General features: G+C 39.1%; 2 protein-coding genes across 4 annotated transcripts; one reads left to right on the forward strand and one right to left on the reverse strand.

Annotated features, from left to right (window-relative positions):
- DERL1_1 (Derlin 1) lies at window positions 1-9,183 on the forward strand. 2 transcript variants are annotated; one of them, XM_012943214.3, is made up of 8 exons: window positions 1-195; window positions 234-594; window positions 627-738; window positions 771-835; window positions 1,347-1,373; window positions 4,861-5,009; window positions 5,057-5,167; window positions 8,992-9,183. In XM_012943214.3, exons 2-8 carry the CDS (start codon window positions 436-438, stop codon window positions 9,116-9,118), a joined length of 750 nt encoding a protein of 249 aa, XP_012798668.1. In that variant the 5' UTR covers window positions 1-195; window positions 234-435; the 3' UTR covers window positions 9,119-9,183. The 2 variants fall into 2 exon arrangements, with proteins under 2 accessions (XP_012798668.1, XP_051071284.1); XM_051211246.1 differs by having other exon boundaries at window positions 187-228; window positions 336-835.
- Window positions 6,913-26,944, reverse strand: MS3_00003445 (uncharacterized protein). 2 transcript variants are annotated; one of them, XM_035733516.2, is made up of 11 exons: window positions 26,482-26,944; window positions 26,370-26,442; window positions 26,278-26,332; window positions 26,126-26,245; window positions 25,996-26,093; window positions 25,657-25,965; window positions 15,181-15,311; window positions 13,421-13,491; window positions 12,951-13,108; window positions 9,967-10,270; window positions 6,913-7,023 (listed from the first exon to the last, which is right to left on the reverse strand). In XM_035733516.2, the coding sequence occupies exons 1-9, from the start codon at window positions 26,615-26,617 to the stop codon at window positions 12,962-12,964; spliced, it is 1,140 nt and encodes a 379-aa protein (XP_035590048.1). In that variant the 5' UTR covers window positions 26,618-26,944; the 3' UTR covers window positions 6,913-7,023; window positions 9,967-10,270; window positions 12,951-12,961. The 2 variants fall into 2 exon arrangements, with proteins under 2 accessions (XP_035590048.1, XP_051071285.1); XM_051211247.1 differs by lacking the exons at window positions 6,913-7,023; window positions 9,967-10,270 and having other exon boundaries at window positions 11,652-13,108; window positions 25,657-26,093.

Consider the following 26,944-nt stretch of genomic DNA (forward strand, 5'->3'; position numbering starts at 1 on the left):
AAATCATTGAGTATACATGTCACAATAGTGGTATCCATCCAATCGTTGAACACTTTCGAAAAAACGATGGACCTCCTCGAGAAAGCAAGGTGCAAGGATTATCACAGGTCTACCAACCTACTTTCCTTATTACTGAAGACTGATTATTAAGCTGATAACTATATTGGAGATCGTTTTGAGGGCGGTAACTCAAACGTTAGTTGTACTTCTAATTACACGTATGTCTTTGTAAGGTTATCGCGTCAATTCTGTTCCTAATCTGGATACAAAAACGTCATCACCCACTTCCATGAAGCCTTGGTCTAATTAGTTCTCAAATGTTTTCCATTCTTTAGGCTGTGGGATTTCGTATGAAAAATTTCCAATATCAGTTGTAGACATTACATAATACTTCGACACGCCTCTTGATATAAAGTGATTTTAAACTGTATAAACATGCCTGGGAATGACTTGTCTGATATGTTCAACAGCATCCCTCCTGTCACCCGTTATTGGTTCTCGGGGACAATATTGTTTTCACTTCTCGGTAAATTTAATATTATTGATCCCATGCGTATGATTTTGTTGTGGAACAGAATGTATTCCCACTTCGAGGTTTGCTACTTATATAGTTTACCATTTTATAGATATGGAGGCCAATCACAGCTTTGTTGTTCTATCCAGTATCCCCATCAACTGGATTTCACTTCCTAATCAATCTGTACTTCTTGTATTCATACTCCTCTCGATTAGAGAATGGTTAGTTTACTTAATTTCAATATTATTTTCAGGTATGTTCCTCGGACGCACTGCAGATTATGTATTTATGTTTTTGTTCACTTGGCTAGCACTGGTGGTATCCTTTATCTGTAGTACTATTTTGCTATTCTAACGAAATTTGTAACACACTGTTATACAATTACTTTTTGTGTTTTAAGTCGACGTAAGACGGATTCTTCCTCTGAAATCTGTACTGTTTTTTTGTTTAAAAGTAATCTGTCATTACTTCGAAATTGGACTCACTAATTTGCATGAAGATAACTTGAATCATCTGTCTCATACTTCGTCGTACTGGTTAGCTGATGGGTTTAGTTGGGATTGCAAGACATGTGAGAACAAGTGCTTTTTACCTGAATTATAAGTAGCGAATCTTAATGAAACATGCGTCTCCATCGTTAGTTGCTGAACTGTGACAGTTGAATTAAATGTTGTTGAATTCTCGCAGTTTATTTGGATTGACCCCAGTCAATGGTTATGAGGTTCAATTTATGGGGTTTCTAATAAAAGTTAGTTCAGTTATTATAAATTACCCAATGATCGTGAGAATATTTGTCCATGTTCACAAGATTTTCTTAACTGATCAACAGATTGTCAGTTTCTTGGCTTCATTTTACGTAAGTTAAATACCAGGGATTGCTTGTCATAATTTTGTCATTTCATATTTCACTTATAGTCATAAGACCTTTTTGTCTATTTAATCTCAAAATACATTGTTTATCACATAAATGTAATGACGTATAAACGATAATGTTTTTCAGTATAGGGATTTGTGTACATTGTGGTATTTTCACAATTAAATTCACGAGTTGATCTAAGATAAACCACCACTGAAAACCTAGAAGCACTAAACACCTGTTTGGTCCTAATACAGGACTCAGCAGTGAGCATCCATGGCCCTGCACGCGGGACTCCAAGGGACCAAAGGGCCTGGGTCTGAGTTTACACATCAATTTGATGTACCTTAGTAAGTGGCTCTACCATGTTTAAAATGTCGTCCTTAAAATCACTGACTAGAGAGATATGTTAGTGGCTTTAGCTGTATATTTTACCTAGAAATGAATTCCGGTGACGAAATTAGGGCTGTGTAATAGAACTGTTACAGAAACAGGTGACTACGGAAATTTTAAAACCTACCATCACCATAAACTAAATGACGAGTGCATATAGAAAAGTTGTTCATGCGCAAGTTTCATACAGAGCTTTCTAAGTTAAACAAAACTCCCTGCAACATTTCTAGTAGCATAAATCGATATAGTTATCTGATCATTAACTTTACACCTGCGTGAAAATTACGTGTATAAGACTAGGAGGAGCCTATCTCTCCAATCGCTCTGAACAGCGAGCAGTTAAGAGTAGTCCAAAAGTTCGTATATTATGGGTAGTCGTATGAGTACTGATATTGGCGCGAGTGATAAGGTCATTCGCATGCTCACAATCACATACAACGTAGAACCCTAAACATACATGTGTTGAGTCGAATCGGCACACTAGAGCACAGCAAGGTGAAATCCTGAAATTAGTAACTGATTCAGTAGTAGTAGAGAAGATTCGAAAAAGGTTACGAGATTTCTGGCTTCAGAAAATAAGGAATGATAAGGAGTGGGTGCATCTGCTCCATTCATAATGATTCTAAACCATTTTACCAAAAGTCTAGCTGTGGGTTAAGATTTATTCATTTAAATACAAATATGGGCACAGAGGGGCACCAAAATGTATCTGCACTACACAATAATATATTGTGAAGTGGCAAAGGTGATTACAATTAAAAAGAGCAATGAATATAAATTAGTGTTAGTGAAATAATAATAGTAGAAGCAGTTCGGTTGGGAAAAATACGAACAGAAAACATTCTTTCATTTAAAGTTGCTTTCACGTTTATGAAAAAAGTTACAACAGGTCGTCAAGTGCTTCTATTTTGAGCCATGTCTGATAACGTCTCGAACTACTGTTACACTATCTCTAAGGTGTCAATCAGAGAGTCGTCGGGAACCGACAGGCCTCAGTCCTTTACAGCTCTCTTCCATACCACGACACCATATCATACACTGGCCGCCTTTTATAACCAGATCCAGCATCGGACAATAATTCACGATGTAGAATTCCCTTGGATGACTTCGTAGTATGTGTCAAAGCCACCGAAGTCAATATTTCAAGACGGTGACTGCAATTGGATTATCGTCACTGTGCCAGGACACGTTACTTAACCTCTGCATTAATAACACGGTGTCGTCACTGAATGTTGGCAATCCGTCAGAGACAAACGGTGGTCAAACACAGAGTCGCCCAACCTCAGTTCGAAGAAGCCAGGTTTCACAAGCGTGGAGCATAACTGCTCTCACCGACTTGTGGATCCGACTTTTTTAGTCAGACTAACGTCACAAAGGCGCCACAGATGGCTCAGGTTAGCATAAGCCGCTCCAACCTTCGCTATACATGACCAGCCAAAATTTCTCTCGAAGAACTGGCCATCATTCAAGACGTCGGTAAATATGATTGATTGGCTGAGTCGAAAAAAGCTTCCGGTAGTTACCCGATGCAACTGCTGTTTCCAACACTAGCACTGTGTGACAACCAAGCTCCTCTCTCCTTAAGCAGACTTTGCACAGTATTTTAGATATTACAATCGTCAAACTGATTCCTCTGCAATTATCAAAAGAGGATTTTTATCCTCCCCTATAATTTAGAACGATCAGAGATTTAGACTGGTCAAATGAAATTAAGTCCAGTTCTCAAAATCTAGCTAAGAACTCAACCGCTAAAAGTGAACCATTATCCGTAAAGATCTCCAGAGTTAATTGCACAGGGACTTGTTACTCCTCCTCACTTTAGGCCAACTATAGTCTTTTCAACCTCCGTAAGAATAGTGGGACTTGTATCAATTTACTATGCAGGTTGTTTGGAGATGGCTAAGTTAAGAGTAGCTTGAAGCCAGCTGAACTACCCAAAATGTCCTCTCCATAGGCCTAATCTCCCTCATTGAGAGTGAATAATGGTCTCATCTTTTTCCAAAACAGTCTCGATAACAGCCATATTTTTACACCTTGAGTAGTTTAAATAGTTGTCTACTGTTGTCTGTCGCCGTTGCCTTTTTCACCTTTTGTTTTCACTGCCCTCCACTGATCACAATCATTAAATACGCTTGTTGTCAATCTACGCTTAGTGTGTTTTCAGAGTCTAGTGTAATGAATTTCCGAGTATCTGTGCATTCAATATACACTACAGAAATCCGTTGGTGCTTCCTAACCTTATGGTTCAAGTCATCGATAGGTGTTAATAATGTTCCTTTATCTGTTTGAGAATCATGCTAGACCACATCGGGGTGAACGTTGCTTTCGTGCTTGCATTACCGCTTCTGTAGTTGTTCCTAAAATGCGTTCTTGACTTTTTCATCGTAAAGCTGAACTCCTGTTGTGACTTTTCTGCGTCCAGTAAAACGAAGGCAAACTCGTGCTTGCATTATGACGTAATCAGAGTCAAACACGTGCTCCAGAATTAGCGGTAGTTTTCTACTTAGCCTCTCTAATGATGACTGAGGGCAAGATAGTTTATCTGGACTCATCAATAGGTTTATTTTTGGGGTTGCCACTTTGGGCGATGTCTTTCCATATGCATAAATTTACTGCCTTCTATAAATAAACGGTTATCTGAGCATAGTTACGCCAAACCGTCATCATTATCTGTTCAATGGGCTGCGACACCGTGATATACACCCAAGTGCCTTTCAGTTTGAATATCAACTGGATTAACTTAAAAATAACTGCATTTAATATGCAAACTAATGAACATGATATACTCCGCAGTTTCTTTATAATCTTCAGATTTATGGTAGCTGTTTTTAATCCCAATAGTTGTCTTAAGTAGTTTTTCTAATGTGTAAATCAAATCTTCAGTTTATCAATCGTAAAACTAAACAATAAACTGTCATCCTTAACGGTCATAGATAGCTTGGTTAAATACTGACTATGAATCAATAGTTATTTATTATGTATGAAGTGAGATTAAGTGAATTATAGAGAACAATTTCAGTCAAAAAGCATTTTACAATTACTACAACATTATACCATGTAGTAATTTTTACTGCAATGTTCTCCATAAAACTAGGTGCTTCTGGAGCCAATGGTACTGACAGTGCTCTATATATGGAGTCAATTAAATCGTGATGTTATTGTCCAATTTTGGTTTGGTATGCAGTTCAAAGCAATGTACTTTCCGTGGGTCTTGGTAATATTTAACTTAATAGTGCGTGGGAGGTTAGTCTGTGTTTGTTTTATAACAAAAATTTTATTTGTAACTGCAGTGCGATGATGGAACTGGTTGGAATAATCGTTGGACATCTTTACTACTTTTTCGTTTTCCAGTATCCCCAAGAGTATGGTGGTCAAGCTATATTAAAGACTCCTGGATTTCTGTAAGTAATTTCTCCATGTGGATACTGTATGTAATGTTCAACTTAATTCATATTGTAGTCACTGTATGATTAGTAATGTTAAAATTAACTTGGTTTGAAAAGCCCTGGAGAATCATTAACCAGTAAGACTTAGCTCATAATCCTATATACTTGAAAGGATGAATCAGAAGTTAAAGCGCCAGACTGCTATATTCGAGAACTCCACTGAACAATATAAATCACCCTTATATCCTCAAGTGTGCGTCAAAAGTGGAAACACAAAGTGATATTTTAGGACCCCATTCCATCAAAAATATATTTCACTAAATTAAAAAAGCAGACTACAGTTTTTTTGTGCTAACACTTAGCGCTCCCTATGTACTAGTGCAAAATAATCCAACTGCGTTCTGAAGCCTAAAATTAATCAAATTTGACTTTTCATACAAATGCTAACTAACCACTTACTCTTTCTAAGTTCGGATCTTTAGCTACACTATGTTTTATTTGAGGAAACTATTGTACAGAAACGTTTTGTAACTTAAGTGTTATTAATATGTGTGAAAACCTTTGTTTATATCAACCCTATAGTTTTAACTACGAGAAAACGCAGACACTATTTTTCGCTATTCGACTTGCAAAAGCTTATGAGATTGAAAGTCAAGCTCATAAAAGTACGTCCAGTCTATATGGTATAAAGTAACTGCATGTCTGTAGTGTAAGAGAATTCAGATATGGAAAAGCAATTTATTATTTTATACATATTTACGCAGTGCCTTCGTGAAGTACCAAAATCATACAATGAATACATCATATGTTTATCTTCCTTCAGTTGTCTTTTACAGACGTAATCATTCTTCCGGTCCTGTTGTCATTCCAATTGCTCTTCGTTTACCTCCCTCTCATGTTTACTTCATTCTTCTGCTGGTAAACATTCTACTTCAAATTCTTGCATCGTACTACTTATTTCTGTCTGCATAAGTAGTGCACACCATGGTTTGACTAACCAGGATAGAAAAACTCAAAAGGATATTAATCTATAAACTTGATATAACAGATGGTCTATAATATTTGTCTCTCACGTACAATAAGATGATACGTTAATACGATAATAAGACTAGCTACGTTATATTAGATCCGGGATTCTTGGCCCAGAATAGAGAACCGGAGTATAGACTAGATAATACTTTATTTAACACAATTTCAAGCAGTCACTCTCAATAAGTCCGGAGTGGAAATCAATGACAAGGACGGAAATCACATCTTTAATTGTCAGTAAGCTGTATCTATTTGTACTCAGTGACCAACCATATCTCACTTTCACTACATCAAAAGCACATAGAATCCAGTTCAACACGTCACCAAAAAATGAAATGCGCAACTTAAGGTATAAATAATATTGTGAGAAAAAGGGAGTAAATATGAAGCAAAGGAGAGAAAACAAACATAAAATAATTAACAAGGGCATTACATAATAAGAAATACAGTTCAGTTAAAAATTTAGTCGATTAGCGCTGTCGCTGCTATGACACTTAGTGCAACAACCCCACACATGCTGAATGAAGGTGCCTCAGGGTTTTTCGGACAAGCACACGTAAAATAATCCCTTCGAATCTACAGATGAAAAGCGGTCTTTTAGTGCTTCTGTAATGATGAATACAGATTCAGAGGTATAAGAGACGTCAATACCGAGGCTTTGCAAAGCATAGTCAAACCTTTCCGTTGTTCTATCTACGAACTCTGAAGGAGGCCAGTTTGATTGGGAAACGAAGGTTTAGAAAAGTTGCATTAAGAATTCTATCTACTAAAAGCATCCATAAATTCGACCGAACAACAGCTTCAAACCGTTGAAACAGGACAGAACTTTCACCGTAGACAAGCTGCTAGGTTAATTGAAACAAAAAAGGATACACAAAATGTTGATAATGAGGAACGGATAAGTGACCAATGTAAAGTACAAATAATATATAGATGAACGAATAAACAGACCAAAAAATATTTTACAACAGTAATTATCCTTTTATTCGTGTTTGGGTCGAGATATGACAGGGCCGCTTAAACAGATTGTTTTTCCTAAGAAACAACTTCCCTAGCCTTCGGTCAAAAGGCCTAATATACGGAGCTGTGAAAAAACGTTAGGAGACGCAGTCCTGTTGTAGGGAGTGACTAAAATATGTTTATACGTCATTCCCTTATGGATCAAGGAGTCAATGTCGACAAATGCCATGGTACGGCCAAGGGTGGTGGGAGCCAACTGTCCCTTTCAAAATACTCACATGGCCATGCGTATACACCCACTGTCAGGGAAGTCCTACTCACTGCCTGCTCGTGTCTGGAATGCTGTTTAAGAAATTGAAAGAACGAGAAGCGAATGACCGGCGCCCCAACTGGGTTAGTGGACACAGGGTCTACCTAGGGGAGTTGGAAAACCCTGATTTCAAACCAGTGGTGCACGTGGGCTCCAGGATCCTGAGGGATCAAATGGCATATGAACCTATTGTTGGTCATCGGCTACCATGGGTTTGCATCTCCTAGCGTTGCTCGACTGCCTTACGTATTAGACATCTAGATCGAAGGCTCGGGGTGTGGCCGCCTAAGAAAACCACCATCTTTAGCTCCCGAGCAGTAACCCAGACCTTATTCAAATTGAATCATTTGTGTGGCGCATATATGTTTGGTACCACCTTGTACTAATATTTATGTGTTTTAATAAAAAGAAATGTCGATCATTGGTTTGGAATCAGGGTTTTCCACTTCCTCCAGGTGGAATCCTCAATATCCACCAATCTGGTCTAAGCGCTGGATATTTGTTTTCAGTCATTTTACTCATAAAGAACGTTCGCCACGAGAAGGCAGTGAGTACGGTAATAGATAATTTTAGAATGTGTCATTGGTCTGTGGTATTTATTCTCATCATAATTCATTAGTGAAAGATTATTTAATTTGTACCAGAAATCTGAAGATTTCGCACCGGTTGTTTTGGAAATAACCATTAACTTAAAAATATAGCTAACAGTGAAATAAGATTGCTTTTCTGGACATGTACAAACATAGTGTCAAGCCTATCTGAACTGCGTAATACTCGTCAAAATTCTAAAAATAGTCAGCAAGATGCCTAAATTAGCAACAGAACAATTGCACAGGCGACAATTAGGGAAACACACGCGCTGTTTTTCCAAGCAAGTCACGTTTTGTAATCCATACATATGATGAGTAACTACGACCTGAAATCTGAGTGTCTCAATTGTGTGCCTCACTATGGTTGTTGAAAATCTCTTTACTGTGACTTTAAAACTCAATTTATTTAGACTTGCTGAATCATTTACTTACTAGTACTTAGCTATCTGAATAATTGAAAATATTGTGCTCGATTTCGATATACTTTAGATTGACTGGTTCTGGTTGATCTAATTTGAATTAAGTATTTTTTTACCTGTGCGCAAAATCGTTACTGTTTTAAGCGATACCACTAAATAAACAGAAAAATCTTCTGAAATGCCAGATATCGTACTGTTATTAAACATTGAAAAAGTATGGCTAATTCCACCCGACATTACCGAAATTCGATTATTCATCACATCCTAGAGGAATGGATAATAGTCAACATTGTATGAATATCCATACATACTTACTGTACGTGACTAACATGTCTATCGAAGACTAACAGTCCTCCAATTATTAGTTTGCTGGATTCAGATCATTCCTCACACTTATCAGAATAGTTTCACTTCCATTAAATATCAGGTAATTTTACTTTCGAGTAATTATTTTGTTAGTTGTTCCTATCTCTCGTTTGGACAGTTGTATTAAGTACTCCAAGATTAAAATCAGTGTATTTTGTTTCACAGATATAGACTATTTCCAAACCAAAGAGGCATTACAACTGGTTTTGGAGAAGCCCCACGCGCAAGACAACCAACTACAATTACGGGAAGATTTCCTGGACACGGCCGGGTTTTGGGAAACGATGAATAATACTCATTTTTCTAATTGACCAATCTGTATATCAGAGTAAATCGAATAAAAAACGTATTACTCTCCAATCTATTGCTGATACTGGTTCAGAAAAATTAACAGTCCAATACGATGCAAATATCCTATTTATACAGGTTCAGAAATTAAAACTGCCTATTAGACTTGCAAAAGGTATAACATATATAAGCTTCCAAAAAACGCAGACGAGACTCTGAGTTCGCTAATTTTATTTTTGGTGTAAGATTAGTGGCTACCTTCTTGACCGTCCCGAAACATTTGAACGCCATATCAACTTTACACCGGTTATAGTCGAAAAATCATATCGAAGCACTTATTTTGAAAGCTGAGTGCTCCAATGAAGGGTACGGATTTCTAACCTTACCAACCGAATCGAATAATGTAGATTCATTTTCCCATTGTGTAGTCGCTTGTTCGGGAAGACCATAGTTTCACCTTTTCAAATTTCGCAAACGGTTGACCTTACATATTTTTCCTGACCAAATTAACCTCGTGAGCTACAATCAGTGCCTTCAGATTGCTTTTGTTCTCCGAGTTTACTTAGAAAATGACCATGTTAAGAACCCCCTGGTAAGATATTATGAACACTTAGTAGCTCAGACTTCTAGCCATGGTTGCTAACAGTTGTCTCATTTCTGGAACTATTAACTAAATTAAACGGTACATCCTCTTAAGACTATTGTCACAGGATAACTACAGTGGGAGCTTCCTCGCGTTCGCTTGATTATCGTGCCGAAAGCTGTTTTAATATTCTATTCAGTCTAACTTGATTATTAAGTTGTGAGAACACTTAATACTTCCGATAGACGTAATCTTCGATTTCACCTGACCTGCGGTTGATGAAAAAGCAGCTGGAGATGAGGGACAGAACAGTTTGTACCTTTACCATGCCTTTTTCCAGATAGCACACAAACAATTGGAATCTGATTCAAAGTCCTGATTTTATCTTTAGGCATTCCGAGTACTCCGTTATGATCTTTGGTCTTCAGATAACCGGAGCATGAATGGGACCAGTTGTGAAATGAAATGCCGCTCTAGGATCCTGTATTCCAGGTTCACAGACATTCCACACTCCATGAGAACGGGTTCCAAAGTCCCGACTCACTGTTCGAGTTGATATAGGCTGTAAAAAACCTAAAAAAAAGTCAAATGATTAAGTTATTTGCCACGGAGCATGAACAGCGCTGGTCTTATTAACTATGTTCTGTACACAAGTTGGAATATGTTTAGCATTGTGTTGCCTTAATTCTGTAAAGTATCGAAGCCAGGAATGTTTGATTATCATTATGAAAATTTGCCGTCTCCATAGCCTAGTTAATTTTGCAACTCCGCCCTAGCATTTTTTTAGCCCTCTGAACCTCGCGGCTTAGACTACGGGGACTTACCGACCTGCCTTGGGTAGCTAAGTTGGTTGTTAGTGACAAGACGTACTTAGCCACCGCTTCGGCGTGTCAACGACGAGGACAGACCGTCGTTCCGAGTGGTTACACCAAGGTCGAGGAATGCCTAGGTAGTTTAGTCCAGGATTCAGTCATTGGTACGGCCTTGGAGTATTAACTCAGTTGGCTTACGGAATATCACTGTCGGATATTAGACTTGACTGCCAAAAATAACAGGTTATATACGACCCGGAACTGCGTAACATTAATTGCTTGTTTCATCCAGTCCATCAATTGTCTTGATCTCTTCTTATGGAAGCGTCAAAATCCATTACTGCAAAATGATAATTCGCAAACTTGACCGTATTTGACATATACGGAGTTCTCTCTGTAGCTCCGGAAAGTTAATTTTTGTATGGAACTGACACCGTAGGTAGGGTCAATAAGTCAATGCAGTAAACTTAAATATGCTCCACTAATTTTAGTCTTCTTGTACTTGTCTTTGGGTTACGAGCAGTTTTAGAAGAGCTACATACGCAAAGCAAAGTAGTTCGAGTGAATTCGAACCTGAAACATTATTCAGCTGTTCAGCACTTACAATATTGTTTTACAAGGTATGATTCTGCTAAAGAAGTAAAATCAGAAGGCACATACAAGGTCAGAATTCATTGAAACTAGGGATGATACTGTCATGATTTTTCTAACATACGAAATCCTATATCTTTACAACTAATAAGACATCTCTAGGTTTGACAGTTCAGAAGCAAAGTACTTTAGTGCTGGGATGTTATTTTCTAATTGAACCAATATATTAATCGGCACCACTGGCAACTAAAAGATGAATCACTTAGCTGATCGTCGAAGTTTGGAGATGAAATCCGGAGCAGAACTCAACTAAACACCCACAACTCAAAACACAGGTTTAAACCTAACTACCACAATCTGTGTAAACATTCGCTTGTAAGCCAAGTTAATGGAAAAAGGTTTAAGTAAGCCAATTTGTATAATTATGACCTCATACATATGGAAGAGGCCATTAAAAACGTACCAAGTGTAAGATTTGCATACGATTAGATTAAATTTAAAGACAAAGATTCAAATTTAAATGAGATCAAAAGAAATCAATTAAGCACAAATGGGAGCACTTCAAAGATTTATTTTTAATTTGCACTGACTTTTTCATTTTGTATCTACGAAAAAACTCAGCTGTGGAAGATATTAGAAAAAAGTACAAATCCTTACAGAAGTGAGATTGTCTGTAACAAGTTGAAACATCTAAGCAAAATCACTAACAAGCTGAAAAATGAAGTCAATATTATGAGTAAATCTAGCCAGTTACATGAAAGTGTGGCTGTACAGAGAACAGGAGTGAAGGAGAAATATCTAACCACTCGAACTGACTAAAATGAAAAGCGTATCCCGTCCACTTTCAGTAGAGAAGGCTATCACAACGTGAACACAAAGTTCATTAGCGAACAGGATTTCGAATACAACAGCGTTGTGCGTTCTACAGTTAACAATAAAAATCCAAGAATATGAGGCATTCATTTAAGTGAAATCAACCGGAAAACAAGTAATATAAGCTCAAAAACACAGATCTTAGGCAAATCAGAGAGAGGAAAAATTTCAGGGTTGCAAAACTACATGGTAGCGTATATCACCACTAAGATTTGAAACTAGGAAGAAAGACAAGAGTTATTCACTGAAAACAAAACAAGTTTACAATTCCAAATGTATGACCAAGCCATATGTTTGCATATAGCTAGCTAACGATATTTCTTAATCAAACATGTGAAACTGGATACTACTGATTACGAAATATTATTGTGTATACATCCAAGGGGAGTAAACATATTGGCACATCAGCTTAACAGATTTGCAAACAGGAGCATATTTATCGACCGAAATAAGTTACAATTGCATATCACGGTGATAAAACCAAGACAGAGTTAGAAGGAATAACGAGCTTATAGACATTCAAACAGACACGATTAAAAAAATTCTGGTCAACAGTAAATTCGGCAGAATAGTATGCTTTCAAAACTTAAGAATACCAAAAGGAATAAAGCAGTAATAGTGACATTATTAAAATAAAAGGATTGAGAAATAAAAATTTCAGATAAATATACGAATATCTGAGATGGTGTATTACAAATAAGATTTTGAAAACATGATATTGTTTGCGTCCCGTTTGACATTTTTAAAAAGACATCGAAATTTTCAAACGTGCCAGTTGGTTTTGCAGTGCTTGGTCTTCAAATGCAGTTTAGCAGAGATAGGTAGGTTTATAAAGGGAGTAAAATATTCAACTATATTCGATGCACTTGATAACATTAATCATAATTAATTATGAGATGGTATTCACAAGCGTTGGGGTTTTAAAACAGTATACCCCAAAAAAATATGGAAGAACAAAAATCATATTTGGGGCCTACAAAATATGTTCCTAGAGTAATTCATACTGCCGCAGGTGCATTCGCTGAATGATATCGCGACAATCATTGAATACGCGTCGGATATTTTCCGTATCCACTGCACATGTTAGGTGAGGATAGCAATAATGACGTCCACCATTGTTATTTGATGTTACTTTCTAGAAGCATGAAAATAAAATATAGATATCATGAAGTTACGATAATTTTAAGAAAACTCATTTCAAAAATTAAAACGAAAGTTTAACTGAATAGTCAAAATTGCATACAATAGAATGTTTCAGTTTTACAAAGAACGAAATAACTGATATTACATCCAGAACACTTAGATGGGAATTACTGATTTTTAATGAACGAGTGGGTAGTTTTGAAGTTATGATCAGTTAGTGACAAACTACAGATGAATAAAGTAAAATTAGCATAGACTATTGGGATCTCAAGGTGTAGATTAGTAAGAAATCAGAGTGACTTACAAGAAACTCATCGCGGAAGAAAAATCGGGCACGTATAACTTCTGAGTTTTCATGACGATACTCTGCCAGTGCTGTACAAGAGAGAACAATACTTAAGATATCTTATTGATAGGCTATAAATTTATGCAACCACGATAGAAATTTAATATACTTACCAAGTTAAAAGAATATGACGTCCCCAAATTATGAAAGTAATACAATATCTCTGTCATGAATGAATAGATAAAAACATTAAGACGAACTTCCTCATACTTAGGTAGACTATAAGACCTCCGAAAAAAGTGAAAAAGCTGTTCATTGTCACAAATCATAATGACAGTAAAAAAGGTCAAACATTACCATACAAATTTTGTGGTCGAAATGATATGCGGCACGACTCGAGTTGATTTTCATGAGTGAGAAGAACTAATGTTTGCATAATTATTTAGAAGTATTATTGTTGAAAAACAATTAAAATGTGAAATGATAAAACTAAATTTATCTCATGCTTCCCGCAAATTTCACTTCACCAAAAACAACATGATTTATAAACACGAATCAACAATCCCAAAATATCTGTTAGTCAGTGAAATCTAACGTAGGACCTGAGACATTTTTGCGTCAGTTAAACTAGTCACACTACACTAACACAACGAGATGAAGCTATCAAGACAAATCTCTAAGTACCAAATGCAGTAAGAAAGATTAGGGACATATGCGTTTCGAGAAGACAATATAGATTTGTAGAATATCAACGTTCCGCGGTAGTTTTTTATGTAAATATATCAGCTTGTGGAGTACGTAATGGTACATTAGAACCCTAACATTTTTAATGATAGGGTTTAGTAAGTTCACTCATATGGATCATGATTAAAATTACTTCGTAAGTGCAATTTTCGAAATCTGACATGACTAAACTTGAGATATCTGATACCAGGAACATTAAATCTCTATGACTATTACTGAAGTGAAGGCTAAATGAGATGATTAATTGGGAATTACTTATTGTTAATCAAAAGTTTGCTTTACATACTCATATAGTAGAAAGGTAAGTTGGCTATTAAAGTTTGAGCCTCTTTCACCTACTTTGGTTTAAGAAACAAGGTGTTATCACTAGTCCACGCTCAACTAGTAAGAATCAAAGTCGAATGCATAAAATTCTACATTATATATGAGTTACATTAATTCCAATTACAGAGACCATAGCGTAGAATAATTATAGTTAATAACAGCTATCTAAAATTGTTTCACGACAAATTAAACACTTACTGCAGACATTTACTGTTGTAATTAAATACAATAAATCGTGATCAGACCTTATTTGTCTGGTACTTTGCAATACCATGGCTGTTTTTTGTTCAGAGAAAGTTGCCACTTTGCAAAAATGACATACCGCCAGTCTAGCCGTAAAAACAGTTGATGAAAATAACAGATCCTTACCAGGACATCATAGTAAAACACAGTTTGAATAACTATTATCTTATATATAGCAACATTACTTCGTGAAACAATGGGAAACCTGAATGAAACACATTGTTATTCTATGACTTGGTTTTAGCATATACAAGGTATTCAAGTGAAGCAAAAATGAATGATTTAGTTCATGGTTACAATCTGCATAAAAACATGTTTCATAATGCAGTTTCAAAATAAAATGTTTCCCAGTGAATTATGAAAATTTCTAGTCACATATCTTTCGAGCTGTCGATAAACTAACAGGACAAATACATCAGAACGCTAAAACTGAGGAAAAGGCCAAAACACTGTCCCATAAATCTTACTATCAGCTGGAGCTTGGTAAGTAGCATAATGCGGGAAATAGACTTCAATCTTGGACTTGCCAGCTAAGACCTTCTCCGTAAGTAGATCTTGCTTGTTAAGAAAGAGAATCACAGATATGTTTCGCAACCATCTACAAAGAATAATACGAAAAAATATACCCTGCTATTTATCTGAAGTAACAACAACTGGGAATTTAAAGCAATTAGTCCCTTTGATACATTTCGAGTGTAATAAAAAGACGAAGATTATCAGAACTGAGATATATTAGCAAAGAAACGGCTATGTTCATGCTTCATCGAAAAACTAAAGGACAAAAAAACGACTGCGTCACATCCCATTGCGTTTACCAATTTAAGTTGTGGGTGGTCACAAATACATAGGGAGGAATAATCGTGATCTCAAAATTAGTGTGTGAACATGTACCTAAATGGTTGCAGAAACAAATAGAATCGAATGACCCTATAAGAATAGAGGACAAACATCTATCATCCTCTGTTGCCAAACACATAATTAAAACGGGTGACAAGATTGACCATAAATCAGCTTTTGTTGTGTTGTACAAAAGTGTAAAAGGGTGTATACTAAGTTTTATTGAATTCTTAGCCATACGAAAATTCAAGCCCCTTTTGTGTATACAAAAACAGTTTGTTCTCACCATAAACCTACCCTGGTAATATTAGCTTATTATTCAAAGTGATGAGGTTTCAGATTGTTTTCACATTATTTTCTTTATTATCCTTGTCTCCTCTCACCCTCCATTTCTAGTCTACTTCATCTTTTATTTTTTATATATAAATGATCTTAACAAGTATAAGTTTAATCAGATTGTTCGAAATGTATTGTGCTAATATATCACATAGTTCTGATAATTTTCGTTTGCTTATTACACTATCGAAATAACTGGGGAATAAATTGGTCTTCTTCCTACCTAAAACTATCAAAGAAATATAGCATTTTCTCCGACTCAGGAGACAAACTAAACTCAAAACACGTAGTCGCGAAGACAAACAAATGCAACTTTGCTTTAAATCCAAATGAGTGGAGAACATCATAAAACACTTGAGTGCTGAAACGTATTTACACAGAAGTTTCACTACTTCATCAATTGATTTGACATCCTTACCTAGTACCCGTTTCCTAACAACTGTGTTACTTACTCGATGGTCCCATGATATACGAGCAATATTTCGAAGACATCTATGATCGAATACTAGTAACCTACGAATATCTTCTACTCTTATCGGCCACGTTCCACTGCCATAAAGTAGGACGGAACGAACTGCTTCGCAGTAAACACATCCTTTGGTTGACAGACGGATATCTCGCCTACGCCATAAATGACGCAAGTTGGCAAAAGCTAGTCGAGCCTTCAGTATCCGTGCTGAGATTTCGTCACACACCAGACCACAAGGGCTGATGAGACTTCCAAGATAAGTGAAGCGGTCGACACACTCAACTACTTCACTCCCTATCACTAGTTCGGGTGTCGATGTACCCAATCCTGAAGCAACATTTTGCATTTCGAGGGGGAGAATCGCATCCCAAACATGCTTGCATTGTTGCTTACAGTGGTCAGAAGACTCTGCATTTTGTCAGCGTCTTCATCAAACAGAACTATGTCATCGGCATATTCCAAGTCAACAAGTGAACCTCCCGGTAGAAGTTCAACCCCTGGAAATCTAGACGAGGAAAGTGTTATCTCTAAAACTACGTCGACGACAAAGTTGAACAAGAATGGGGAGAGTGGACAGCCCTGACGAACACCACTTGAGGTAATCAATTCTGATGACAGTTCGCCATAAGCCCTCGCTCGGCCAGTTGTATTCGAGTAGAGAGCCTTTACAAGGTTAATGTACTTCTTTGGTACTCCTTTCAGTGACAAACACTGCCATAGAACCTCACGATCAACAGAGTTGGATGCTGCCTTGAGGTCGAGAAATACTACCATTGTAGGGCTTCTGAATGTGTGTCTGTGTTCTAGAACCTGACGTAGTGTGAATATCTGGTCTATACAACCACGTCCAGGTCGAAAACCAGCCTGATTTTCTCTAGTCTGTTCTTCACGAGCTTTAGTTAGGCGTCGAAGTATTATTGAAGCTAATATTTTAGACACTATGTTAGTCAAACTGATTCCTCTATGATTGTCACAAGAGGACTTTTGTCCTTTCTTATAGACTGGCACAATCAGTGATTGAGACCAGTCAGGTGGGATTACGTCCAGTTCCCAAATTCTACCTAAGACCTCAGTTAATCTCACTGCTAATACTGGACCACCATCCTTAAAAATCTCAGGAGTAAACCTGTCAGGGCCTGCTGCTTTCCCTTGCTTCAGATTTCTTATAGTGTTTTCAACTTCGTAAAGAGTCGGAGGACTTACATTAACTTGCCATTCAGGTTGACTGGAGATCGTGGGAAACCGAAATGTGGCCGAAGGCCAGTTGAACTGATCCCTAAAGTGTTCTGCCCATCGATCCAATCTACTGGATTGAGAATGAATAATATGTCCATCTTTCTCTGAGATTGTTTCGCTAACAGTTGGGTTCCTAATACCGGTTTCCTTAACAAGTCTGAACAATTGTCTGCTCTTACCTATTGCTACTGCTTTTTCCATCTCTCTTACTTTCGCTACCCACCACTGTTTGCGATCATTACGTAGGCTTCCTATCAGCCTCCGCTTAAGCTGACTCCTCTCTTTGTTATGTTCAGAGCTAGACAAGATGAGTTTTCTAGCATCTATCAGTGAGGTAGATGCTGCTGAGATCCAGTGTTGCTCCCTAACCTTACGGGTTACCGTACTTGCAGACATCACTGCCGGTTCCACAGCTTTTCGGATGTCATTCTACGCTGCTCAACTATCTTTTTCGTTGTTCCTCAAATATACTCTTAGCTTGACTATCATTAAGTATGGCCCTAAGAGGTTTCTTTGCAGCGTCTTTCTTACGTCCAGTAAGACGTAGACAAATACGCGCTCGCACTAGAGCATGATCTGAGTCTAAGCATATGCTCCAGAATGAGCGACAGTCTTTTATCGAGCCCCTCCATCGGTGGCTGATAGCGATGTGATCTATTTGGGTCCAGCCTTAGGATGAATTCGGGGGTTGTCATGTTAAAAGATGTTTTCCCTTATGCTTAAAGTTAGTATTTGCAAGGAACAGGCGGTTATCTGAGCATAGCTGCAACAGACGGTCGCCATTATCTGTTCTTTGAGCCACGACACCATAAGATCCACCTAGGTGTCTTTCCCTTTCGCTTAGTTTACCTACTTGAGCGTTAAAGTTACCAGCAATTATTACTACATCAGAGCGCCTAGTTTTTCGGAGGTCGGAAAGCTTTCTGTAAAACTCATCTTTTACATCATCTGAGCTGCAGTCAGTGGGAGAATAGGCAGAGACCACGAAGAGTGTCCCTATATTTCCGAGTCCTTATTGTTCCGTTTAGACGGACAGCGCACAAACGACTGTCTTCTGGGATCCAGTCTAAGAGATCTAGTTCTTCCCTAGGACTCAATGCTATACCTACGCCGGCGAGTCCACGAGAAGCAGCATCTGGGCTTCCAGATACACGAAGTGTGAATCGAGTTGGTTCTTTGTTTAGACATGGTGATGTCAAATGAATGACGCTACTCGGATCCTGTATGCGCGTTTCGGAGACGCAGCACACATCGACGGCGCGAGATCCGAAAGTCCTAGCTAAGGAAGCCTGTTGTCCTATTTGGCACAGTGTTCGGACGTTAAAATCTCCTACGTGTAGTTTAGAGCGTGGTTTCAGGAGACCAGTAATAACGTTCCGCGTATTCGAATCGTTTGCCCTAGCAGTGCGAGGTGATAAAAGGACGTGAGAAGGGTTAGTCGGGGAGATCAGAGTGGTATTAAGTGGTGTAGGAAGGATTTGAGTGTGACCAACTTGGTCTCGTGTGCTGCTATGGGTATGAGGGCTGATGTCACTTCCCGGCTGCCCACACCGTGGAAAGGTATTTCTTGAGGAACCTGAGAAGGAATTCGGATTAATGTCGGCCTTAATGGCCTGGAAGCGTGACCGCAAAGCCCAGGGGACAACTGCTTGAGGCCGGTCGCGCACGGCCTTTTTGTGGGAGGTTTTTGACATGCTAGCTCCGTTCTTACCGCCGGAGACGGAAATCCGTGAGGTAAGGTGAGGTGTGACATTTTTAGGGTCGACGTTTTTAACCCCTTCTTTCCTTGTGAGGAGGCAGCATCGCTGTAGACGCTGGCTGTCCGAGGAAAACACCTTACTGCTGTCACACCCCTCCACAGTCAGCAGTACGACTTCGCCCTCAGACCTTAAGTTGCTGCTTTTAGTCTTACCGTTCTCCAATCAACATGCTTGGCATGGTAGAACATACAGGAACATATGTTCTAGCCAATATAGTTCGGTTGGATCATCGCGATAGGCAAGCCCTACCACCACGTCAAGGCAGCAGCTACGGTCGGGAGGTTTGAAATCAGGGTTTTCCAACTCCCCTAGGTAGACCCTGTGTCCACTAACCCAGTTGGGGCGCCGGTCATTCGCTTCTCGTTCTTTCAATTTCTTAAACAGCATCCCAGACGCGAGCAGGCAGTGAGTAGGACTTCCCTGACAGTGGGTGTATACGCATGGTCATGTGAGTATTTTGAAAGGGACAGTTGGCTCCCACCACCCTTGGCCGTACCATGGCATTTGGGGGTATAATACGCCACGAAAATCACCGAACTGCATCACGAAGCAAGCCCAAACCTCGAATCCCCAGGAGGATAAATGCAGACCAAATAACATGCGAAGGATATCTAAAGGACGGACAGCACTTGGCAACAATGAGCTCAGGACAGATTCGATTAGCGATTCATAGTCGTTGGCGTATGCCCCATAAGGGAGTTAACCGGCCGCTTCCTGTTGAACCGTACATTAAGATGCAGTAGTTTACGCTCTACGTACAGCTCACCGATTACAGAATATTGATGTTGAAATTTGAGGGGGGGGTCAAACAAACGCGAACGCTTCTTTAACCAAAACCATAAAATATATACGTATATGACGTATAAATGAAATATAAGTAACATTTTCTGATATTAGTTAAAGCATTTTCGAAAACCCGTATTTTGTATGTGTTAAAAAAAATCGTACGTCTATGACCTACACGTAATTAACAGTTCGAGACTTTGAATTAAATGGGTCAGGATCGTTCGCAATGAGACAGAGACATATACTTTCTCTGGTCCTTCTCATTGAGATCTTGAGTCATCTAATACTTTTTCATCCCACAAACTTGTTTGTTCTCTTAGAATTATATAGTCTATACATAATTTTTCTGACTACGACTGATACTCTTACTAATCCTACTACTCCAGAATTTGTCTTGATAGCTCAATCTTCTCTGTTTATTCGGTAGGGAAATTTGATCAACCGAGACAATCTTCTCACATAACATTATAGCATTGTTAAAGATTACAGGAAAAATCCGAGAACTCTTAAAAAGTATTTGCAAACCATTCGATTTTTGAAACTAGTAAGATTAGTGTTCAGTGACCTAACATGATTGAAGGAACTACTCTAGTATTGCCGATGAACCCACCCGACTTTCGGACATGAAAAACATGTTGTTGCATATGTCTGGTTTAAATATTCGGATACTTAATATAGCAATATTTCAAAATGTGATTGTGAAGACTGCTGAGCTCACTACTGAGATCATGAACCGATCATTGTAAAACCATCATTGAAAATCTGGAAGCACTTGATGGCCGTTTCATCCTGGTATATGACTCCCCAGCGATGCACGTCCACGACCATGTACGCAGTACTAGAGCCTAGGAACTTCATTGATGCGTGAACACCTAACCCCCACATAGATGAGCCGGTAACCAATGGAGTTAAAGCGAAACGACTATCCAGTGTTTTCAGGTTCTCAATGGTGCTCTAGCATTGGTCAGCTTATGATCTAAGTCAGTCAGTCAGCTACAACGTAGGACCAGGCACATATGTGCATCGGTCCAAGTTGCCATACCGCATCAGCACAACAAGATGAACACCGGATTCATAGCAGTGGTTATGTCAAAGGTGGTAATATATATGAGAAAGATTGCACATAGAGATATAGTACAAGAAGAAAGAATTGGTTCGTAGAAAGAAAGATATGAAGTGATTTTAATCTCTTAGTTTAAGGGAAGACAGGGAGTGTATACACCGACGCCATTGTGATCGATTCTGAGCCATGTCACCAAGAGTCTCCAACCATTGGTTACGATAGTCACGCGGACCCCAACCAAGTAGTCTGCATCTCCCAACATGGCTCAGACTACAAGTTAGTGACTTCAAGCACTGATGCCACGTTTTGGTTTGGCCGCCCCTAACTTTCTTCCAACCATCTCCAACACCGGATAGCATTGCACGTCGTGGTAATCGGTATTCAGCCATAAGTAACACGTGGCCCAACCATCTCAGTCGATGAAGATTCATAACCTCACCAACTGATTTACCATCATTCCCTAATACCCTGCGTCTAACCTCACTATTACTTACCCGGTGATCCCAGCAGACGCCAGCATTATTTCTGAGGCATCTGTGGTCAAATATTAGTAGCTTACGAGTACCTTCTATTCTTAATGGCCATGTTTCGCTGCTGTAAATTAAAACAGAACGGACTGCCGCGCAGTATACTCGTCCTTTTATTGATAGACGGATATCTCGCCTTCGCCAAAGGTGACGTAAATTGGCAAAAGCCAAACGAGCTTTTCGAATCCGTGCTGAGATTTCGTCAGATACCAACCCATTACGGCTGATCAGACTTCCAAGATAAGTGAAGTTGTCAACGCGTCCGACTACTTCACTCCCTATCCTTAGTTCACGTGTTGACGCAGACCAGTCCTGAAGCAACAACTTGCATTTAGAGGGAGAGAAGAGCATTCCAAACATTCTGGCATTGTTGCTTAGTGCTACCAGAAGACTCTGCATTTTGTCAGCGTCTTCACCAAACAGGACTATATCATCTGCGTATTCTAAGTCGATAAGTGGACCTCCTGGATGGAGATCAATACCCGAGAACTCAGTCGACGAGAAAGTTATTTCCATCAGTAGATCTATGATGAAGTTAAACAAAAATGGGGAAAGTGGACAGCCTTGACAGACACCACTTGAAGTTGTAAAAGCAGATGACAGTTCGCCATAAGCTCTCACTCGACTAGTAGTGTTCAAGTAAAGAGCCTTTACAAGGTTTATGTACTTTTGTGGTACGCCTTTCAATGATAGACACTGCCACAGAATCTCGCGGTCTACGGAGTCAAATGCTGCTTTCAAGTCGAGAAAGACCACCATTGTCGGACGTCGATAAGTATGCTTATGTTCTAGAACCTGACGAATGGTGAATATATGGTCGATGCAGCCATGACAAGGTCTGAAGCCAGCTTGGTTCTCTCGTGTTTGCAGTTCACGAGTCTTAGTTAGGTGTCTGATAATTATCGAGGCTAGTATTTTAGATACTATATTTGTTAAACTAATTCCTCTGTGGTTGTCACAGGATGATTTTGACCCTTTCTTATATATTGGGACGATAAGTGATTGTGACCAGTTAGATGGAATAACGTCTAACTCCCAGATCTTATTTAAAATATTAGTCAACCTAATCGCTAAAATTGGACCACCATCCTTAAAGACCTCTGGAGCTAGTCCATCTGGATCAGCTGCCCTTCCTCGTTTCAGATTAACTATAGCCTTTTGAACTTCAGCAAGAGTTAGGGGACCTACTTCAATGTTCCATTCACACTGTCTGGGAATGGAGGGTAGTTGTAGAGTAGCTGAAGGCCAGTTAAGCTGTTCTCTGAAATGTTCCGCCCATCGTTGTAAACGTCTGGATTGGGAGCAGATGAGAGTATCGTCTTTTTCCGATATAATCTCACTTACAGTTGACTTATTAAGTCCAGTTTCTTTTATTAGTCTGTAAAGCTGTTTTGTGGTCCCTATAGTCGCCGCCTTTTCCATCTCTTTTGCCTTCGTTGCCCACCACTGCTCACGGTCGTTTCTTTGACTTTTTCTTAACCTAGATCTGATTTGTTGTCGTTCTTCATCATGTTCGGAACCTGATGGGACGAGTTTACGAGAATCCATCAGTGTGATAGACTTTGAAGAAATCCACTGGTTCTTTGTAACTCTGTGGTTTAGGTCGCTAATAGATGTCCCTGCTGTTTCCATAGTTGCTTGTATGTCTTTCCAAGCAACATCTGGGTCAGCCTCGTCTTCAGAACTACCTAAGTGTGACCTCAGTTGTTCCTGGAACCTACTTTTGGTTTTCTCGTTACTCAAATCAGTTCTAATGGGTCTTTTTAATGTGGCTTTTTTGCGTCCAGTGAGGCGCAAGCAGATGCGTGCCCGTATTAGGGCGTGGTCGGCGTTCAAGCAGGTACTCCAGAATGAGCGACAATCTTCTACCGACCCTCTCCAACGATGACTGATGGCAATATAGTCTATTTGAGTCCATCGTTGGTTTGGTGTAGGGGGTCGCCATGTTAGACGATGTCTCCCCTTATGCTTAAAATTTGTGTTTGCTAAAAATAAACGATTGTCTGAGCACAGTTGCAGCAGACGATCACCATTATCTGTTCGCTGTGTCGGAATGCTAAAACATCCACCTAAATGCCTTTCTGTTTGGTTTAAGCTACCTATCTGAGCATTAAAGTCACCTGCTACGAGTACTATGTCTGAGCGTTTAGCTTTCTGAAGAAGTTCGGACAGCTTTCTGTAAAATTCATCTTCCACTTCATCTGAGCTGCAGTCAGTGGGAGCGTAGGCAGAAACGACGAAAAGGCAACGTGTGTCCCTATCCTTCCGAGTTCTTACGGAGCCGTTTAGCCGAACAGCACATAGACGACTGTTAACGGGGATCCACTCTAACAGTGCTTGTTCCGCCCTCATGCTTAGTGCTATGCCTACACCTGCCAGTCCACGAGAGCTGGCCATCGGGTCACCGGATACACGTAGGGTGTATCTAGTTGGCTCTCCGTTTTGCCGAGGTGAGGTCAAGTGAATGACCACACTGGAATCCTGTATGCGTGTTTCGGAGACACAGCATACATCAATGGAAAGAGACTCTAGGGTTTTAGCCAAGGAAGCCTGTTGACCGATTTGACACAGGGTGCATACATTGAAGGCTCCAACGTGTAGTTTGGAGCGAGGTTTCAGTAGACCTGGAACAGTGTTTTGAGCACTAGAATCGTTGGCCAGGGTGACACTTGAGGAGGAAGCCGAAAGAGGAAGTTTAGAGGTGAAAGTCGATGTAGGAGGAATAATAGGAATTGAATAGGAAGGTTGATTATGAATACAGTGGTCTTGGGTGTTGTTAGAGGTATGAGGGCGGTTATCACTTCCCGGTTGCCCACACCGAGGAAGGGTTCTTCTGGAGGTACCTGAAAAGGAAATTGGATTAGAGGCGGTCTCAATGACCTGAGAGCGTGACCGCAGTACCCAAGGGACAACTGCTTGAGGCCGGTCGCGCACGGCCTTTTCGTGGGAGGGTTTTGACGTGTTATCTCCGTTCTTCAAAGGGCCTTACCACCGGAGACGGAAATCTGTGAGGTATTTCGGTGATTTCTTTCAAAAATGTTGCATTATATCGTTTCATAAGCAACCGCTTCGTCGGATATAAGTGGATCGCGTAGAGATCACAAGCATGCAAACACTGGACCTAGGCGTAACTATTTATTTATTCGGGTCAAAATATTCTAACTTAAGAAAAGAAACAGAGAGAAGCCAAAGGAGCTGTATTGGTAAAATAAATGCAGAGAGCTAAACCAAGCGATGATCAAATAGTTCGAATTACAGAATAAACGGACGTACCCGAGAGCTTTCGAGACGCCAACAGAGATTCCTACCAAAAACAGGAAAAATACTTCCGAGCTAAGAAGCAGCTGGCGTATAACCAGGAAGTTGAAGCATTTTGGAGTGGAACGACCACTATTTGTACCTTAGGTAGGTTATGAGCAACCGCATATTTCTTGACCAGTTATGAGTGATGTTATTTAGGAACTAGGACTTCCGAATCTTCTACCATTAACTTTACTTATTACCCAGTGATCGGGAAACTATTGATCTCGTAAATGTCTTAAATCTGTTGGGCACGTATTTATACATATTTCTTAGCATTGATTAAAATGGAGCTCAAAGTACCAATTCCGTAGACGCTCAATGAAGCTCAGTGTGAATTAGAGTTATTAATCAGCTAAGCTGATGAGTTAGCTTACGCCAGCTTATACTATACAGTTACATATTAACTAACATTTGCAGTAGAATTTGTACTGATTAAAGGACAACTACCCTACAAAAGTCTGAACAAACGCGGAAACAGTACAATGGACAGAGAATTCAACTTAGCTAGATCTTTCAGCTATCAAATCCTTCGTCTTAAAACATATGGATAATTGATAAACCAATGAAAAATTATCAATATGGATAGGTTAGAATGCTAATAGATAGCACACGTTATACAGACAAACCTGTTGTTCCATATGGAAGCAAGAAGTTCTAAAGACTCCTTTACACGGTTTTGGCTAGGGTCTTCTCGTAAGACCATGTTGTACGAAGAACAAGCAGCGACAAAAATTATTGCAGTGACATCGTTAAAGCACTGTATCCACTTTCGGCGCTCTTCCCTCTGTCCACCGACGTCAAACATATGGAAATTAACTTTATCTACGCTGAACTTGGTTTCAAATATTCCGGAAGTTAGTACACGACAGCGCAGAATATCCTGCTCAGATGGGATGTAGTTTGGAGCGCCGACCTCTAAAGTCTTGTCGAGGAAACTGGCAAACATTAAAAAAATTGCAACATACTATTTCGCACAGTCAATTAGTTGATATTCATTTGACCTTTCAAACGTTTCCTGTATACCTCCATCCTTCCATAGTTTGGCGCAATATGTGAAAAACTCCTAGACAAATATACTACATAACAAGTTAGTACCGGTGGATAGTCAAAATCAGGTTTAGATGCAGTTTCCAGTATATAATCCCTCAACTTTTTGTTTTCACTGAGTTCAAGCTCTACTGGTGGTTTCAAAGAACTCATAGCACCAGCTATTGACTGACAAACTTATATGATGAGAGAAAACTTACACAGATAGCGTCACGGAGGTTTTTCCGGATCGCATCAATCTTTTCTTTTTTTTCTCTGGAGTAATTCATAACAAGGGTGAATCAAAGCTTACCGTTCTGAAAAGCCATCTATGTGTAATATCCTCATTTGCTTAACAATGGTCGATTTCCCAGACTCTCCAGCACCTATCAGAGTTAAAAACAACCTTCAATTATCAAGCATACCCAGAAGGAGGAGTCTGTGTGTAGACTTAAAATTCTTTTTCTCCTTTTCAATTAATTTCTCAATCTGCTTATTTGCATCGCTTCGTGTTTTGGCATCTTCCGAAATATTATTTAGTGTGCAACAGCCAATAACCATTTTTGACTTTAAAAGAGATATTTATCGGAATGACCGAGATGAGTAGAGCAGCACCACACAATGCATTACAATAATCCTACATGAGCTGGAGTCAATGAAGGCATCAAATAAGTCAGAAAGTGAAGTCGATAAACAAAGAACTCAATGTTCAATATCCAACACCTTCAAGTACTTAGCTACACGTAGTATACATGTTAGCTCGGATCTCAGTCGTCTGAGGCACAAAAAAACTGATTAACATCCAGTAAAAAACGATATTGTGTTAAAAACTCTTCTTTTAAAAGAAAAAATTCCATGTAAAATTACTATGGCCCATGAGTTAGTGGT

The sequence above is a fragment of the Schistosoma haematobium genome, chromosome ZW (genome assembly GCF_000699445.3).
Source record: "Schistosoma haematobium chromosome ZW, whole genome shotgun sequence".
In the NCBI taxonomy this organism is placed as follows: Eukaryota; Metazoa; Platyhelminthes; class Trematoda; order Strigeidida; family Schistosomatidae; genus Schistosoma; species Schistosoma haematobium.

Coding starts and splice junctions, on each gene's coding strand:
- DERL1_1 (XM_012943214.3), top strand. CDS start 436: ATGCCTGGGAATGACTTGTCTGATATGTTCAACAGCATCCCTCCTGTC. Junction 836..1,346: donor TCACTTGGCTAGCACTGGTG/GTATCCTTTATC, acceptor ACTGATCAACAG/ATTGTCAGTTTCTTGGCTTC. Junction 5,168..8,991: donor TTAAAGACTCCTGGATTTCT/GTAAGTAATTTC, acceptor TTTGTTTCACAG/ATATAGACTATTTCCAAACC.
- MS3_00003445 (XM_035733516.2), bottom strand. CDS start 26,617: ATGGTTATTGGCTGTTGCACACTAAATAATATTTCGGAAGATGCCAAA. Junction 26,333..26,369: donor ATAGATGGCTTTTCAGAACG/GTAAGCTTTGAT, acceptor GAATTACTCCAG/AGAAAAAAAAGAAAAGATTG. Junction 15,312..25,656: donor GCTTCCATATGGAACAACAG/GTTTGTCTGTAT, acceptor TATTCTTTGTAG/ATGGTTGCGAAACATATCTG.